Raw genomic sequence first — 19,737 nt, forward strand, 5'->3', positions numbered from 1 at the left:
CTATTTATTCAAACCAATGAATAGCAAGTATGAGCCATGTTTTCTCATTTTATGCTACTCTAGCATTTATTAATCTTCCTGATATGGATTCAAGCCAAGTTTTAGCTAGAAATTTTTAATGTATTAAAAAATATATTTATCTACATACAAAGTCAAATCCAATTTAAAATCAAGCGTGATTGAACAATAAATTCAAGTCAATTCTCCTTTCAAAATTGCTGATGACCAAACTCCCATTGTTAGTCTTATTGAACAAAACAATTTTAATAATCAATCTTTGCATATTATTGGTCAACAGTTTGACTGTATTGAAGAAAAAATTGTTGAAAAACCTGTTTTTGAAAAATCCATTTTTGTTAAAACTGAAAAACCTTTGATTGATTTACCTAGTCAAAGAGAAAAAATTATGTTTAAAACTTCTCAGTCCAAGACTCTTGAAATTGTTGAACAAATGCTTTCTAATTTAAAAGTTAAAATTGAAGGTACTTCTACAAGTACTCCAGCTGCTCGAACTATTTCTAAAAAAGAAATTGTTTCTAAAGAAAATACAGATTCTGATACTGTTTCTTCTGTTTCTACAAAAAGAATCTTTGATGATGATTTACCGGAAATTAAAAGATTTGTTGGAAACTCCAAAGCAATGTCTTTTACTAAAAACTGGTATTCAAAACCCACTCCTCCTGATATGCAGTTTGAAGAGAGATCTTTTCAAACACAGTTTTCTGTCTCTGCTGATAAGCTTTATGAATGGAATATTGATGGTTTGTCTGAACAGGAAACCATTAATAAAATGAGTCATATGTCTATGGTTGGCATTGCTTATCAAAATAACCATGATCTTGATCAACCTGAAATTGTTAATTTACTTGTTACTGGTTTTTCTGGTATTCTTCGTGGATGGTGGGATTCATATATCACTGAAGAATCTAGAGAGTCTATTAAACTTGCTGTTAAAAAGAATGATGAAGGTTTGCTTATTTTTGATGAAAGTATTGGTCGTGGTATTCCTGATGGTGTTAATACCCTGATCTATACTATTCTCAAACATTTTGTTGGTACTCCATCCAATATTTCATCTCGTGTTTCTGACTATTTAAATAATTTGAGTTGTCCTACTATGTCTGATTACAAATGGTATCAAGATGTTTTTACTTCCAGAGTGATGCTCCGGAAAGATTGTCATAAGCCTTATTGGAAAGAAAAGTTTATTGACGGTCTGCCTCCTATCTTTGCTCATAAGGTAAAACAAGAGTTAATGGGTAAAAATGATTCTATTGATTATGATTATTTAACCTATGGTGATATTTTCAGTACTATTAAAAAACTTGGTATCAATATGTGTAATGATGAAAAATTGTTAAAACACCAATTAAAGAATAAAAGGAAACGAACTTTGGTTTGAAACAATTTGATTTTCTTAGTCGAGACAACAAGATCATGTCTTTTAATAGTATCTAGAAACGAATACAAATGTTTCCAGTGTTCATCAATAGAGCTAGAGTAAACAAGAACATTATCAATATAAACAATGGTGAAATGACTGAAGGAATTAAAAATATCATTCATGATGTTTTAGAACTCAGTCGGGGCATTCTTAAGACCAAATGGCATAACATTCCACTCATAGTGTCCAAAAGGAGTGGTAAAAGCAGTTTTATACCTATCATTCTCACTAATCTGGATTTGCTAGAACCTAGATTTCATGTCAAACTTGGAGAACACTACTGCTTCACTTAGCCTATGGACTAGGTCATTCTTATTGGGAATAGGATACCGAATCCACTCTAAAACCTTATTCAATGGTTTGTAGTTAATGACTAATCTTGAATAAGGTTTTAGAGTGGATTCGGTATCCTATTCCCAATAAGAATGACCTGGTCCATAGGCTAAGTGAAGCAGTAGTGTTCTTCATCATCAATAGCAACATTGCCATAAGGAGAGGAAGATTCAGCTTTAGTATAATAGAAAGGAGTGCTAACTTGTGAATTACTACTAGAAACTCCTTTTAACTTTAAATCAGAGGATTTTTCCAAATTCTTTTTTAACAAATCATTGATCTCTTGATCTCTTTTTGAAATACTTTCAGATCCAGCAAAGGAATTTCTTCCTTCGTTGATCCTTGATCTAGCAAAGGAATTTCTTCCTTCATTGATCTTCAGAGGTGGATTGTTTTGAAAACTTATTTTAACAGTACCATCAGGATATTGTTGAATATGAGTGAGATCAAGTTCATCAAAAACAGGTTTAGCAGGAGGGGATTCTTGTTCCAACAACCAATCATTAGGAAGTTTAACATCTTGCCTTTGAATCATTTTTTGAACTTGAATTTTAGCATCAGGGGTTGAACATTGAATTAACATGGTTTTACCAGAAGGTTCTCTAGGAATTTTAGCACATGGGTTCATTTGAGTACCCATCAGTCTATAATAAATGTGATAGATCAAAGCAAAAGGCTTACTGCCTTCTTCCATATGATAACCAGATGAAGCAATATTCAATTTCAAAGCTTTAACAATATTAGGATCATCCAAAGCAAGAGTAAGATCAGGATAACAGTTAAAATAAACAGGACCATCATACATAGAAGCAGTAATCATACCAAGAATGCTATCTTTAAAGATCTTAAATCTAGCATCTCTTAAACACATGAGAACAGAAGCATTAATACCTTTTCGGGTAAGTGGTTTAATAGCAACTTGAATCATACCAATATGCAAATAATTGAATTTTTTAGCAGCAAGGAATTCACTAATATTTTTCTTAGTGAACAAACAGCATTTTTCATGAACTTTTGAAATAGAGAAATTTTGTTCAACAATTCTGGCTTTGTAAGCAGAATGAAAAGTACTTTCAACAAAACTAGTTTTATAAACAGTTTTAGTATCAACTTTAGGAACATTCCAATTACGAAAATCAGGGATCAACTCATTATCATTAATAGTGTGATCTTCTTCATTTACAATATCAGGAGGACAACTAGTCTTGGAGCTAATAGAGGAGTTGGATCTCCACAACCTATCCATACTATCCTAGGTTCAACACTCAATTATCATATTTTTCTCATAACCGTTGCATTTTGTAACACATACCCTAACCAACCTTATACCTCTCATGCCCTACACACCCTCTTGGCTCAAACGGGCCTTATAGTTCGGTTCTAGGAATTAACTTTACAACTAGGGTGGCGCCAACGACGGTAAGAAGGGAACACAACAACGGAATATCAAAGTCTCGGGTAGATACGGACAAGAGACAAAGACACAACAACATTATCACCGTCCAGAAAAGAGTGGCTCTGATACCATAAAGGGGGAAGGACGCACAGTTGAAGGGAAGAGATGGAAGCACAGTAATATTGTAAAGAAAATAATGTACGCAACTTGAAAATAAATGACTTGAAAGTAAGAACAATTATAAGGCGGTAGAACCAGCCAAGTATATATGAAAATAATTCAAAGTAAATGAAAGCAATTTAGAACCGTCCTTTATGGTGGTAATCCGTCCAAGGTGGCGGTAGCAACAAATAGAACAATGAACATAAAACTGAAAATACTTGTTATTGAAAGTAGGATAAACACTTACAGTAGTAGTGAATACAAGATCTCAATAGTACAAGTTAACAATTACAAAGCTTGAACTAGTCCTAGTTATAAGGTTTGTAGAGTTACAAGGTTTGTAGTGAACAAGGGAGTAGTAGTAGAAGTAGGGTGAAATCTCTCTCTAAGAAGGCTTCCTAAGAGAAGGAGTTCTAAGGGAAGAGAAATTTGAAATAAAACTTAAATAAAACTTCAAGGGACAACCCCCCTTAAATAGGCAAAATATTTGAGTGAATAGTTCAAAAAATAGTAAAAGTAAATAGTGAATCAATGCAGTGAACAGAAAAAGCTTGCCAAAGTGATTTTGATGTGACCAAAAGCCGTTGAATCAGGGAGAATCTTCTTTTCGGCAAGAAACATGGGGAATCCTTTTTCCAGAACATCATCATCAGAGATGGAAGTCATCAATAGAATTTGACCAGAAAGTAAACATTGCAACATTTTTGGCCATTATGCAGGCCAGACAAATAGGGGAATCAAACTTCCAATCAATCTTTTGCTAAGTCATCAACATCTTCGTCATCATGACCAAACCACTCCTGATTGTAGGGGTAGTTAGGGTCTTTTGAAACAGAGGCTTGAGAGGATCGTTCATCATCTGAATCAGCAGCTTTATCTTCCTTAACCATTTTAGTGAGCAGGGCATATAAAGCATCAGGGTCCTTGCGGATTGCATCCAAAGGAGAACTCTTCTTCTTGGTCTTAACAGGTGGTTTAACACTTCTAGCAGATGAGGAAGTAGGTGCATCAGCCATAGCTTTTTGCATAGGGGTAGTGATTCTTAATGGGGAAGCACTTGGGGAAGGGAAATCTCTGGCAACATTGTTAATAATGGATTAGGTGTGAGCAAACTTATCCCACCATTTAACATAGCAACAGCGAGCGAGAACATCACCTTCTTTAACATACTGCCATTTTAGAATCCAAGGAACCTTATATTTTTTAGCAAAATGAAGCAGGGGAGTGAACTTAGCTCCGTGATCATCAGTTCTGAACCTTAATGTAAAATTTTGGAAAGAATCCTTCAATGGCACAGGGAATATTTCAACAATTGAACCAAACTGGGACCACCAACGGATGAACTAGAGAGGGAATTCAGAATCAAAATCTTTATCAAAACTAACAAACCATGAATGAGACATGTTTTCATTTTGGTGGAGCATGAATCTGAACCAGGCAATAACATAATCATGATATGAATAGGGAATAGGAAATTTTGGTAATCTTCTTGTGGCGGCAGGGTTGGAGCCCTACATTTCTTTAGAAATAATGTGGTTTAAGTAAACATTGTGATAAATAATCTTATCACTATATATATATTTCAGTGGTGCGATGTAGCGATAGGTTAAGTAATACTTTTTTTTTTTTTTGAGAAGCCAAACTCATTGGCATTTTTATTGAATGGTTGGAAAATCAAAAGAAACAAAATGATAAATGTCTAGTGGAACATTCTCCATCTAGACTAATATATATATATATATATATATATATATATAAACATTGCTTTCTAAACAAAGGCATATAAGCCACTGAATTGCCCTGCCTCCTTACATAAGAGAAGGACTTGGTTTGTAATAAACCTGATATAGACCAAATGTCTTTTACAATGTGTCCAACACTCTGCCAACGAAAAATCTTCATTATCAAGGACCTTAATGATAACCTCCGAGTCACTTTCAAACATAGACTGTTTAAAGCCCAACTCAAGGATAAATTGGACTGCCCTCCGCGCTGCCAAGGCCTCCAATATTTCAACTGAGGTGATTTTTTTTTTTTTTTTTTTCGATAACGCTGCCATGACCTGCCCCGCATGATTCCTAACCACCACCCCTATACCAGCCTGATCAGATTCCGAAACTATAGCCCTATCAAAATTTGTTTTCCACATCATAGCTGCTGTAAGTGGATGCCATTTGACGTCTCGTTGCCTTGGCACACTAACTCTATGACTGGAATGTTTCTGAAATTCAGTCAGGAGTGAGGCAGCTGATTCCATAATCTTCCCAAGTGGCAAACACTGTTCATTGCACCTCATTTTATTCCTTTGGCACCAGATTGACCATGCGACAGTAGTAAAAAGTTCCAATTGCTTTGACTGCCTTCCAACTAATGAGACCAGATCCGAAAATAATGCCAAGATTAGGTAATCCTTCCTCAACCATCCGAACCCCGACTCCCAGACCATGTGAATATTTCGGCAAAGCTCTAATTAGAGCTCCCAAAAGGATTAGTATCTTGCTCAAAAAACTAAATACTACAACTATAATTAATACCACCCTTCGCAGCTTTGATTACCAATTTATAGTTTATTTTTGCAAAGGTAGTTGCGGGATTATATTTGATATTTGAAGCTAAATAGTAATTTTTTGTGGATTATTAAAAAAACAGTAATTTTTGGTGGCACATTTCACTCCTCTGTTTTCTTTTGGGAACACTTTAAAATTCAATTACCATGTTGATGCAATTTTTTGGGGTTTCTAACCCTCTTGCTTTTCAGGGACAATTTTGGTTGGGTTTGATTTTCGGTGGATGCTAGTGGAAAGAAGAAAATGCTAATAGATACAAAGAAAATTAGTTTTGTACTGAGAAATATATAGTGTGAGTGTGCGGTTTCCAAGAGACTGGAAGAAAGAAAAAAAAAAGTTGCGGCAGATTTTTTTAAAAGAACTAAAAATTCTTTTTTTGTTCTATTTTTAAAAATTGAAGAATACAGAATTTTTTTTTGTTTTAGGTATTTATTTTAGGGAGTAATATGATTTTTGTTGACGCTGATATGATTTTTTTTTTTTTTTATATAGCAATTAGATTTTTTATTTATTATTTTATTAGCTACATGTGTGCTAGTGAGCATTCCATCAATCATGCCAACAACTTTCATTATTGAGATGATGGCACTATCCATGATGACATGTTGTCAAAAAGCTCGAGGAACAAAAAATACTCCCTAAATATAGGGCCAAAAGATGTTTTGCCTATTAATTATAAATATCTTCTCCATTTAAAATTAGGCGAAATTACGAGAAATTATTATCTATATCAGGAGGACTGTTGATGTGGTCCTTCTTGATCAATGAAATGATGTCATCTATATAAATGCATGTATGAGATTCTTAATCAGCACAAGGAATTTAAAAAAAAAAAAAAAAAGTTGCGGCAAATTTTTTTAAAAGAACTAAAAATTCTTTTTTTGTTCTATTTTTTAAAATTGAGGAATACAAATTTTTTTGGTTTTATGTATTTATTTTATGGTGTGATATGATTTTTATTTGACGCTGATATGACTTTTTTTTTATAGCAATTAGATTTTTTATTTATTATTTTATTAGCTACATGTGTGCTAGTGAGCATTCGATCAATCATGTCAACAACTTTCATCATTGAGATGATGACACTGTCCAAGATGACATGTTGTCGAAAAGCTTAAGGAACAAAAAAAACTCCCAAAATATAGGGCCAAAAAGATGTTTTGCCTATTAATTATAAATATATTCTACATTTAAAATTAGGCGAAACTATGAGAAATTATTCTTTATATTAGGAGGGCTGTTGATGTGGTCCTTCTTGATCAATGAAATGATGTCATCTATATAAATGCATGTATAAGATTCCTAATCAGCACAAGGAATTAAAAAAAAAAGTTGCGGCAAATTTTTTTAAAAGAACTAAAAATTATTTTTTTTTGTTCTATTTTTTAATATTGAGGAATACAGATTTTTTTTGGTTTTATGTATTTATTTTATGGTGTGATGTGATTTTTGTTTGACGCTGATATGACTTTTTTTTTTTATAGCAATTAGATTATTTATTTATTATTTTATTAGCTACATGTGTGCTAGTGAGCATTTCATCAATCATGTCAACAACTTTCATTATTGAGATGATGACATTGTCCAAGATGACATGTTGTCGAAAAGCTCAAGGAACAAAAAATACTCCCAAAATATAGGGTCCAAAAGATGTTTTGCCTATTAATTATAAATATCCTCTCCATTTAAAATTAGGCGAAACTACAAGAAATTATTATTTATATCAGGAGGACCGTTGATGTGGTCCTTCTTGATCAATGAGATGATGTCATTTATATAAATGTATGTATGAGATTCCTAATCAACACAAGAAATAAATAAATAAATAAAAAGTTGTTGCAAATTTTTTTAAAAGAACTAAAAATTCTTTTTTTTTTTTTTTTGTTCTATTTTTTAAAATTGAGGAATATAGATTTTTTTTGTTTTATGTATTTATTTTATGGTGTGATATGTTTTTTGTTTGACGCTGATATGACTTTTTTATAACGATTAGATTTTTTTATTTATTATTTTATTAGCTACATGTGTGCCAGTTAGCATTCCATCAATCACGTCAACAACTTTTATTACTGAGATGATAACATTGTTCAAGATGAAACGTTGTCAAAAAGCTCAAGGAACAACAAATACTCCCAAAATATAGGGCCAAAAAGATGTTTTACCTATTAATTATAAATATCCTCTCCATTTATAATTAGGCGAAATTACGAAAAATTATTATTTATATCAGGAGGACTGTTGATGTGGTCCTTCTTGATCAATGAGATAATGTCATCTATATAAATGTATGTGTGAGATTTCTAATCAATACAAGGAATAGAAAATAAAAATTACTAAATAATGTCACATTTGCATAAATAACAGCATTTTATTGGTTAGGAGGTCAAAGAAGACAGTCAACTTGGTGGACCTAATAATTTCTGATTGTTGGTCCCTAAAGTTTACCTACCTAGTGCTTTGGGTTCTTGAAGTTTGAAATGAACGCTATTGGTCCCTTGAATTTATAGAATAAGCTTTGTTGGTCCCTCATTTTGACTTCTGTTAGTTTTCTTACTTATGTATCTAACAAAACAGTGACATGGCATTAAAAAATTACACATAAGTCAACTCAACATTTAAAACTCCAACTCAACAAATCTACCAATATTACAATTTTTGCCTCTGCCCTCCATTGCCCCTTCCTAGTTCCTATACACCGTCCAAGGCCGGAACGACCAGGTCTGTGATCTTGGATTTCCCTAATGCCATTGACCTATTTTAAAGCAAAACATTTTTTTCTCACATTTGATGGTACCATCTTCACATTGTGCGATACTTATGTCACATGTGACTGTACTTTTGTCACATTTGGTGGTTCCCTTATTATTTTTTTTTCCACATTTGATGGTACCATCCTCACATTGTGTAGTATCAACTTCACATGTTTCTCAAAAAAAAAAAAAAAACTTCACATGTAACTGTAATTTTGTCACATTCGGTGGTTCCCTTATTTTTTCTCACATTCGATGGTATCATCCTCACATTGTGCAGTACTAACATCACATGTGATTGTACTTTTGTCACATTCGATAGTTCCCTTATTTTTTCTCACATTTGATGGTTCTGTTCTCACATTTAGCACTACTAACATCACATTTGATTGTACCTTTTTCACATTTGGTGGTACTTTAATTTTTTCCTCACATTTGACAGTTCTATTATCACATTGGACATTACCAACATGACTTGTGACTGTACTTTTTTCACATTCAGTGGTTCCATTATTTATTCTAATATTTGATGATTCTATTGTCACATTGGATAGTATTAACATTACATTTGACCATACTTTTGCCACATTCGGTTGTACTCATATTTTTTTCTCACATTTGATCCTCAAATTGTGCAGTACCAACATGACATGTGACTGTACTTTTGTCACATTTGGTGGTTCCTTTATTTTTTTCCTCACATTTGATAATTCTATTGTCACATTGAACAATACTAACATCTTATTTGACAATATCAGATTACACTGTAAGCAATCATAAAACTTAGCTCGGTTTAAACATTCAAATGCTATTTAACCAATCTTGTTGTTGGCTTATTTTGACAAAGTGATAAACGAAATTAAGAAAAATGATATCTTAAGGACTAATGTGAAAATTGAAATAGAAGTCAGGTGACTAAATTGTATTTTAGCCAAAAACTTGTATCATATCCTCAGACCTATTTGTTTCTAGGGAGATATGTAGCATGCACTGTAAACAATTCCATCAGTATGCTAATGCTAACAAAGTAACACATACAGCTTTTGCACTTCTTGTCACATAAATGTTCTGCAGGTCTCTATTTATTTTTTGGCGAAAACACTATTTTGGTCCCTACATTTTGGGGTTATGGTCAATTTGGTATCTACATTTTAGCAATAGTCAATTTGGTCCTTGTTATTTTCAACTTATAGTCAATTTGGTCCTTATGTTAACTCATTAATGGAAAATGCCTATGTTGCAAACAGTTTGCATTGTTGACATGATTAATTTTAAAATATTAAATGAGATGCTAACATGTCAAAATTTTAGTGGCTATATTAGTTCATAGATGGCAAAAAACCATGTCAGTTTTTTTAAAAAAAAATTCTTTTCTCTACCAAAAATTTTCCTTTCCTTATTCTTTTTCCTTTTAGTTTTCTTAAAATTTCTTTAATCAATTAGAATTTCATTTTAAAACTCATTCACTGTTCATCCCAAACCCAGATTCAACAGTTTAACCAAATCTAAAACAAATTTCAAAATTTTAAACGGCATCAAGGGATCAAAGTGAGCCTGAAAACTAAAAGTGACAATCTTGCTTGTCTTTTCAAAACCATTCCAGCGCTTTCTCGGGCCGAGTCGGAATTCTTTCCTAGACCCATTGCTATCTCTATAAAGGCGTTAGATCTGGTTTTTTTTTTTTTTTTGGTTTTTGTTTCTTAGATCATCAATGACCATGAAATTTGTAGGTTTAGAGGATTCAAATTCGTCACTTTTAACAACCAAAATTTGATGGGATGGTGAAGTTTAAACGGAAATCTACTTTTGTGTCGACTTTAAGTTTACACCTAACTAAGGGATTTGAAAACGTACGAGGCTATCTTCTTCTTCTTCTTCAAGGGTCGATCATGAACTGATTTTTGTTAAAGTCGGGTTTGGATGATGGATTGATTGGGAAAGAGAAAGGAGGGAGAGGAAGGGAAATGCCTATGACATGTCAGTGATTGTGACTTTGTTGGGGAGTGAAGGTGGATCTCATGTTGGGAGTGTGAAGATATTAAAGGTGTATTATGATCTGCTGCCAAATGAGGCGAAGATGATGCTGGAGGAGGTGCTTGAATATTCAAACAACGGTACTAGAAAATTGAGCACGAGATAGAGAGTCATATTCCTGAATTTCATTGTGATTAAGTGTGAGACTTTTGTGGTGTAGAGATGACGTTGATTGTTGAACAACTACAATTAAATAACAAGACATGAAATAGCTAAAACATTGCCTAAAAAATAGGGTCACTCTTCTATTGATTTTCAAATTTCTTTATCCACTTATAAATTAGATTCTCAAAATAAAAATTATATATATAAAATAAAAAAAACACAGATTTTTTTTTTTTTTTTGCTACGACCACTAAAAAGAAAAAAGAAACCCTTATCACACACGCTTCGCGCGTGTGATGAGGCTAGTTTTGAATAACTGATTAGAAGTACTCACCCTTGGACTACATTGTCTTTTCTCTTAACAGAATTTTATAAACACAAAGATAACTTGATTATCTCTCCCTCTTATCTATTTTTACTCCAATACACTATCTGCATCTCTCCGGTGAGGGAGGGGGGGGGGGGGGAGGGAAAATAAACAAGTAAAAACAACCAAATTTATGAAGAAATAAAACCTTAATCAAAATCTGTCAAACTAATTCTTTTTATTTATTCTTGAGCTGTTATTTGCCACTCCTTGGAAACCTCAAATAACATGATAATGATTCCAAATTAACTCCGAGGAGTAGCATATAATAGCTTAAGAATAAATGAGGCTGAAAAGGAAACAAAGAATAAATTATTCATATTGATAAGTTGAGTTATCTTGATAGGAAAAATGAAATGGTTATATATAAGCTGAGTTATTAAAATTAGATATTAATTTAAAAAAAACATGTTAAAAGTGTTTGGACCCATTTATAGAAGCAATACACAGAGTAAGCAAATAATTAAACTTATTTAATATACCCATCAATAAAAGGATTAGTCTCTGGTTACACCACTAGATTTGGAGTAGGTTCTTAGCAATAACTTATAAATGGGGTAGACTTTTATCAAGGAACTTAGTTCATTCCAATTAGTTTAGTTTCAAATTTAACCCACCAAAACAGAGCTATTGAATGGTATGTTTCACAAGGTTTTCAGTTCAATCCTGTTAGGATAGTTTAAAAACTAACCCATCAAAACAAAGCAAATGAATGGTATGGCTACAAATTTTTCACAACTGCAATAGTCATCCCTCTACTCCCTCGCAACTTTCCCTGCTCCTTGACTCAAGATAAGGCATACTTTACAGCTAGCATTTCAGTAGATAACTAGAAATTCCTCCATTTCTCAATATCAAGACAGATACACAAGTTCATTATCTATTGCATTTCACAAATCAACCCCTAAAGGTCTTCTATCACTATTGCTTAATTAATTTAACTTTTAAAAAAATAAATTAAAAAAACACATTTTTTTCCTAGTGAAATTAGGAGTTCCATAGATAAATGTCATCCAAATACCCCCACAACCCACATGGTTAGGTAGGACGAAATGTAAGCAAAACTAGCTTTCTATATGAAAAATGAAACCAAAAGGAAAAGGACTAAACCATAAGTGAAGAATAGCTCTTTATGTAGTCTCACTTTACCTTAAACCCCAATATTCACCGTCAGTGATTCATTTGTCAACTCAATCATCGATCAAATGGGTATTTAATAATTCACAATTTAGAGCCAGCAAATTATTGCTATTTACTCGTGCAAACAAAAGGCATAACCAAATTCTGGAGACAAAAACAAAACAAAACGAATTTTCAACTTGAATTAAGACAAGGAAAAACAAAACATACCTAGAATTTAAATGATACTGAGTATGCTAAAAATACCCAAAAATTTAGAGTCAAAATGAGAAAATAAAAATGAAAATAAAAGAAGAAAAGAGAGACCCAATATCAAATACAAATTGGTAAGACTAAAAAAAATATTAAGTGAGCGTGTGGATTGAAATGAAAAATTAAAATTATTTCATTATTCAGCTTATTTCATTATTCAGTCTCACGACCTGAGAGAATGAGTCCTTCTCTCTCTTGGGCCAACAGTTTTATTTTTGCTACAATTTATAGACCCCACTAAAACTTTTGGCAGTATTCATATGTGTTACTGTATTATTTCAATTAACTTTTACTTTTATCTATGATACTTTCAACAATAATTTTTTAATTTCACCAAAATAAGCGATATCTAAACACACGTAAGAGTAAAAAGAATTGAAGAAATCTCATAGGATGATGATAGAGATCCATTTGAGAGTGGAGTAGACAAAATCTAGGTCAGTAGGTTTGAAGGAGTTATTGACGAAGCACACGACCCGAGAGAATGAGCTCTTCTCTCTCTTGGGCCATCGGTGGTGGAAGCCAAGCATTGTAGAGATGCATCGGTTAATACCTTGAAGTAAAAGAAGAAACTTTATTCATTCAAAATAATGGCATTATTTGCTGCCACTTTATTTCAATGTCATAAATCAATGCCCTTAGGCATCTGCTAATATTTCTAATAAAGTCCAGGGTCGACAATGAACAGACCAAATTTACTTGATCCATGGGCATAAAATCAGCCCAACCCCAGGTGAACAAGTGGGCTACCATGCCAGGCCTTGAGCTTGGACTTTGTACTTATTTAAGTCACAGATGATGCCTCCACTAAGTACGCAGGGATTCTCTGCTGTCTAAACACCGACCTCCAAAGCTTAGCTTAGTTTAGCTGTGTGCGGGTCGGGTTAGGTTTATTCTAGAAAATGATATTTTGACTTCATTTTTAGTATTTTATATTGCATGGTACACTCACCTGAGTCACCTCGATGGATACTAAAATAGTAAAATATTTTATAAAAAAAACACCGCAATCTTTTTCAAAGTTAAAACATTGGTAACATTCAGGATTCAGCAAAGTGAAAGCTAAATTGGAAATGATATAGGTCTCCTTTGTCTCTCATTCATATTGACGAAAGCATTACTAATATTAAATTAAAATTGTTCAACGCGTTTTAAAGGTGGCCCTCCGCCTTAGTCCCTTCATCGTGACCATACTGTTTCTGTACGTGTACCGCTCCCAGTAGAAACTACATCATGACTAATGGTGGCCCACTTATTTCTTTACAATGGGAACTAGGAGTATGCATGGGTCGGGTCGGGTCGGGTCGGGTTGAGGGGATTTTTTGACTCAACTCACCATGGTGGATCAAAAAAAATTCAATCCAACCCATCACATAAGTTCAACCCAACCTAACACAACCCACATAGATCAGGTTGAACCCATAGGTTTGACAAATTTTTTTTATTATTATTAAATTGAGTAGAAAAAAATATTAATATTAATATAATAAAAAAACCTAAAGATTAGTATCAATGTAACTTCTTAAATGCAAACAACACTAATAACTAAACGACAATAGTAATTTATTAGAATTTGTGTGAACTAATTGGCTTTTATATAAGATAAGAAGAACTGGTTATTTAAAAAAAATTAATTATATAATATATTATATATATATATATATATATATATTAAATTAGTATTAGTAGGAGGAACCGGGGAAATGCTGCTCTACAACTGGTTTTTTTTTAAATTATTAAATATATAATATATATTTGAATATATATATATATATATATAAGTGACCTACAGCTGATTTTAAAAAAATATTAAATAGATAATATATATTAAATATGGTGGGACGGGTCGGGTTTGACGGACTTGTAATTTTATTACCCAAACCCAACCTGACCCGCAATAAAATTTTTTTTTGTAACCCAACCCAACCTGACCTGTTAGTTTGGGTTTAACAGGTCGTGGGTTTTCTGCACACCCCTAATGGGAACCTATCTTTTGCATTCCCATTTGACCATTGAAAAAATTAAAATAAAATAAAACACCCACCTCTTTTGATGTTAAGAAAGATTGATACGTCTTGTATTGTTTTGGATTTGATAGGACGCGGGCATGGGTATAAAATTAGATAATATCCTAATAAAATATATATATATATATATATCCTAATCATAGCGTGTTCGGTATTTTTTTTGCATTACGTGTTTTACCTAATTTTTAATATTTGTGTGAAGTAAATTATTGAGTGTAGAATTGGATTTCAGTTTGACATCTTTTTTTTGGTTTTTTTTTTTTTTTAAACTTAGAGTTCAATTTTGCATAATATGCCCAACTAATTTTTTTTTTTTTTTTAATTTTTCTAGCAAGTAAATTATTAATTATAAAAACCAAAAAATCTAAATCTAATAAAATTCTAAAAAACAAGTATGATTTAAATCGAGTAATTTTAATTGTTTTACCACGGGTTACACACTGATTTATTTCAAGTACCGTGAAATTCAGTATATATATATATATATATATATATATTTATTTATTTATTTATTTCATTTTATCACCTAGAAGCACCCAATGAAACACCACAGCAATACCGTCAGCATTAGCTTCATAGTGCTGTAGTCAAACATTTTGTGCGAGTAACAAAGACATCGTGTCTTGCATCCCAACTAACTGTGTAAGTTTTTAAAGATCTTTCATTCAAGGTCTGTACATCTTTGTATCGATCTTCAATGTCTAATTCACTCTTCCTCTTCCTCTTAATCCTATTCTTATGTTTGTTTGTAAATCCTTGTCTTTCCGACCCAAGAGCCACAGAGGCTGCTCTCATATGCACCAACAAAACCTCCCCAATGCCACAGCGCCAAACCTTCGTAAGCAACTTCTTGGCGGCCATGGAAACAGTGACCCCGTTGATTGCCACACAAAGATACGCAGCTGTTGTGAACGGGACTGGTAATACCACAGTTTATGCTTTTGGTGAGTGCATGAAAGATCTAACTAATATAGACTGTGATCTTTGCTTTGCTCAGTGCAAGACTCAGCTCCTCAGGTGTTTACCATTTCAAAGAGCCACTCGTGGTGGCAGGCTTTTCTATGATGGGTGTTATCTAAGGTACGATGATTACTATTTTTTCAATGAGGCTTTGAGTGTGCAAGACAAGACCGTGTGTGGAGCCCAAGAGTTTGTTGGAAATGGTTCTGTTTTTAGCGCTAATGTTAATCAGTTGGTGATGAATCTAAGCGTGGAAGCACCGAAGTTTGATGGGTTTTCTGTGGGGTTTGTGACCAATGAAAACGTCACGGTTTATGGATTGGCTCAGTGCTGGGAATTTATGAATGGTACTGCTTGTGAGGACTGCTTGGCCAATGCGGTTTCTAACATTAGTTCATGTACTCCAAAACAAGAAGGAAGGGTCTTGAACACTGGTTGCTATTTGAGGTATTCAACAGAAAAGTTCTATTATAATTCGACTCAGCCTGTTAGAAACAGTAATCAAGGTGAGTTTGGTTCCAATGATTTTTTTCATTTCTTGTTCGGTCATCGAATCAAATGGGATATTAATGTTTACTGTCCTTCTTAGTCGTTTATAAATTTCAATTAAGATTCTACTCCATTTCCACTGCGGCACAAAGTGTCTAAAAAATGGGATTTGAATTAGCCCATATTGTCTAATTTTATGCCATCAAAGGATAAATTGTGATGCTTTGTTTCTGGTCCCTTTTGTTTTTAGTACAATAACGAATTCTAAATTTTCCATTTTGGGTCAGATTCACCAATTGGAAATTGGATAGAATAATACTTCTTCATTAGAGTTAACATTAACATCTTTTAAAAGGAGTGTTAAGAGTAAAAATTCTTCATAGTGCTAAAACTCTCAGTAACATCAAAGATTACTTAATTAGATAATTTGGTGTGCTAATTGCTTGACTTCTATTTTGATTAATGATGGTCACGGAGTAACATGCTAATCTATGTTAGGTAGCAAGTTAGCTATAGCTTTGGCTGCAACATCATCTGCTTTGGCTCTTTTGCTGGTTATTGCAACGGTTGTCTTCATTGTGAGGAAGAATGTACTAAAGAGGAGGGGAGGTACCTATTTTGATATCTGAGATTTTGAAAGACTTTGTCTGCACTCTGGAATTAATATATAGCTCACTTGATCTGGCATTTGTTTCAGAGAGAGAGCAACTAGGCCCTTTGTTGGCCACTGTGAACAACTCCAAACTCAATTACTCGTACGAAGTTCTTGAAAAGGCCACAAATTACTTTCACCATTCCAAGAAACTGGGTCAAGGAGGATCTGGTTCTGTTTACAAGGTAATTTTAGGTCTACTTTTTTGAGACTTTTTATTTTTGCAAATGAAATTAACTAGGTACATTTTCTTGTGTCAATATAGGGAGTTTTGCCAGATGGGAAGGTTGTTGCCATTAAGAGGCTTTTCTTCAATACCAGACAATGGGTGGATCATTTCTTCAATGAAGTCAATTTGATCAGCGATATCCATCACAAAAATCTTGTAAAGTTGTTGGGATGCAGTATTGCAGGCCCTGAAAGCCTTCTTGTTTATGAATATGTGCCAAATCAAAGCCTCCATGATTACTTTTCTGGTTGTAATTTAATCTTGAATTACTATTTATGTAAGAATAAAACCCTTTCTCATTTAATTTATGTACTTACAAGTGTCTCCTCATTTGGTTCAGCGAAAAGGAAGTTACAGCTGCTAAAATGGGAGGTGCGGTATAAGATCATATTAGGTACGGCTGAGGGCTTGGCCTATCTCCACGAGGAATTAGAAATGAGAATCATTCATAGAGACATTAAATTAAGCAATATACTGCTTGAAGAGGACTTCACAGCAAAGATTGCAGATTTTGGACTTGCTAGATTATTTCCAGAAGATAAGACACACATCAGCACTGGCATTGCTGGCACACTGTAAGTGCAAGACCATCTTTTGTTTTCTTTCTTGATCCGGAATAGCCTTTATCATTCCTATGTTTAATGTCCTCTTCATGTGGGAAAATTTCTTGTGTCTTGGTCCTTCATGGTTTATCCTAGTTATTTCTTTTTGTAACATGAACAGATGTTTCATCATTACATTATATATGCAATTCAGGCAATGCCATGCTTGTCTCAGTGCATTTTAAAGGATGTTTAGATGAACACCTCCAATCTGTGTTTGTTAACTACTCTCTTGGTGCCATTGTTACGAAGTGTTTCATATAATGTATTGATTCAGGGGAAGGTTGATCCAAAGTTGATATTTTCATTATAAACATGTAATTGTTCATTGTGTTATATAATTATATGTTAGGTACATGCTAAGAAAGCATTAGTTTTTCTAGGATCAAATTTTTAGTATTATCACCACAGGGAAAAAGACAATATTAGTTAAGTATCAATTCCTCTTCCTTTTGTTCTATTCACAGATTGACATTCCACCCTTATTTGCAGTATACAGTGTAATATCTCTGCTTACAAATACATCTCTTATCTGACATTAACCATATTTGCATCTATAGAGGTTACATGGCCCCAGAGTATGTTATTCGCGGCATATTGACTGAGAAAGTAGACGTTTACAGTTTTGGTGTTCTTGTAATTGAAGTTGTATCTGGAAAGAGGAACAATACCTTCTCTCAATATTCATATTCCATCCTACAAATGGTAAATCTTTTTTCCTTTGGCATTTCTGCTAATTTAGGCTTTGATGACAAATAATCCTCCTCTAATTTCATGCCAGGAAACCTAACAAAACCTTCTTACTTTTTATCTTTTTTAAAGGTCTGGAACCTTTATGGAATAGGTAGGGTATGTGAAGCTGTTGATCCAGCCTTAGAGGGTCAGTTCCAAGAAGAGGAGGCATCTCGATTACTTCAAATTGGGCTACTATGTGTACAAGCCTCTGCAGAGCTGCGGCCATCAATGTCAACAGTAGTGAAAATGTTATCTGATAATCATGAAATTCCTCAGCCAACACATCCACCGTTTCTCAATTCCAGTAGTGCAGAAATCAGTCAATCTAGACCATCTAGAACATACAATTCTCAGCCTGAGTCTTACACTCACTCTTTAGGCAGACCATCTAGAACATACAATTCTCAACCTGAGTCCTACACTCACTCTTCAGGGAACAACTCAACAGAGAGTGGGATTGAGCCTAGATGAACACTTAACCTTCTTAAACATTTTTCACATTATTCCCTTGCTTTAAATTCTTTCATTCGATCCATTCCACTGGGTTTGGCTGTTGCCAACTTGAAGGTTCTCTGCTTCCAGGATTTTCTATCCCAAGTTTTTGCTACTTGATTTGGTAGCACATTGGAGTTTGTTTGCTCGAAGATACTACAATACAAGCTGAAATGGTTTGAGTGACTCAGGGAGCTGTTTGTAATAGTCCTTGGTGGCCCTTGTGAATATCATAGGATACAGAGTCATGTACCACTCCAGCCTGCACCGACCATCTGCTAAAATACTAAGTTAGATTTAGAATCTTGTATAGTTTCACGATGTTTTGACAATTTGGATAGAGCTGAATGCCTTCAGTAAACTCCAAGTAAAGCTGCTTTGAACTCTTTTACATAGGATATGTAAGTTACATTGCACAAGGAAATTTTATGGTTATAAGTTTTGCACTCATACTTTTTTTTTTTTTTTGAGAGTGAGTTATAATCTATAGCGTCCACTCTTGATAATAACTTTTTATTATTACACTAAAACACCAATCAGTTTTTGGTATAGACGGAGATTAAACTCTAGATATCTTATTTAACCATTAAAGATTTTACTAGTTGAGCTAATTAAAACCCACGTTTTGTACTTATACATGCTTTTCCATAAATCACAATTGTAATAGTAATGACTAATAAACTAATTTCTAAAATGTACTTTACTAAATTTACCTGAAGTGCGTAATATTGTCATTTTTAGTATCCCCAGGCTCATTTTCACTAGAGATACATTGTGTAAGTGTGATGCGTAAAATATTATTTTAGAGATATTTTTTCCGTTTCTGATGATTGCTCTTTATCTTCAAACTAAAACTCCAATTGATTTTTTAATGTAGGAGGGGATTGAACCCTAAATTTCTTATTCAATGGTAAAAGACTTTATTAGTTAAGCTAACTAAAACTCACATGTGATAGCCCAAATTGATATATAATTAGTAGAGTATGTGTTTTATGGGTGTG

General features: G+C 33.4%; 1 protein-coding gene across 2 annotated transcripts; it reads left to right on the forward strand.

Annotated features, from left to right (window-relative positions):
- Positions 1-15,131: 15,131 nt before the first annotated feature.
- LOC115981860 (cysteine-rich receptor-like protein kinase 3) lies at positions 15,132-19,158 on the forward strand. Of its 2 annotated transcripts, XM_031104270.1 has the most exons (8): positions 15,132-15,219; positions 15,352-16,043; positions 16,525-16,635; positions 16,724-16,863; positions 16,944-17,154; positions 17,248-17,482; positions 18,070-18,214; positions 18,332-19,158. In XM_031104270.1, exons 2-8 carry the CDS (start codon positions 15,395-15,397, stop codon positions 18,713-18,715), a joined length of 1,875 nt encoding a protein of 624 aa, XP_030960130.1. In that variant the 5' UTR covers positions 15,132-15,219; positions 15,352-15,394; the 3' UTR covers positions 18,716-19,158. The 2 variants fall into 2 exon arrangements, with proteins under 2 accessions (XP_030960130.1, XP_030960129.1); XM_031104269.1 differs by having other exon boundaries at positions 15,174-16,043.
- Positions 19,159-19,737: the final 579 nt, after the last annotated feature.

Source organism: Quercus lobata, chromosome 3 (assembly GCF_001633185.2).
Source record: "Quercus lobata isolate SW786 chromosome 3, ValleyOak3.0 Primary Assembly, whole genome shotgun sequence".
In the NCBI taxonomy this organism is placed as follows: Eukaryota; Viridiplantae; Streptophyta; class Magnoliopsida; order Fagales; family Fagaceae; genus Quercus; species Quercus lobata.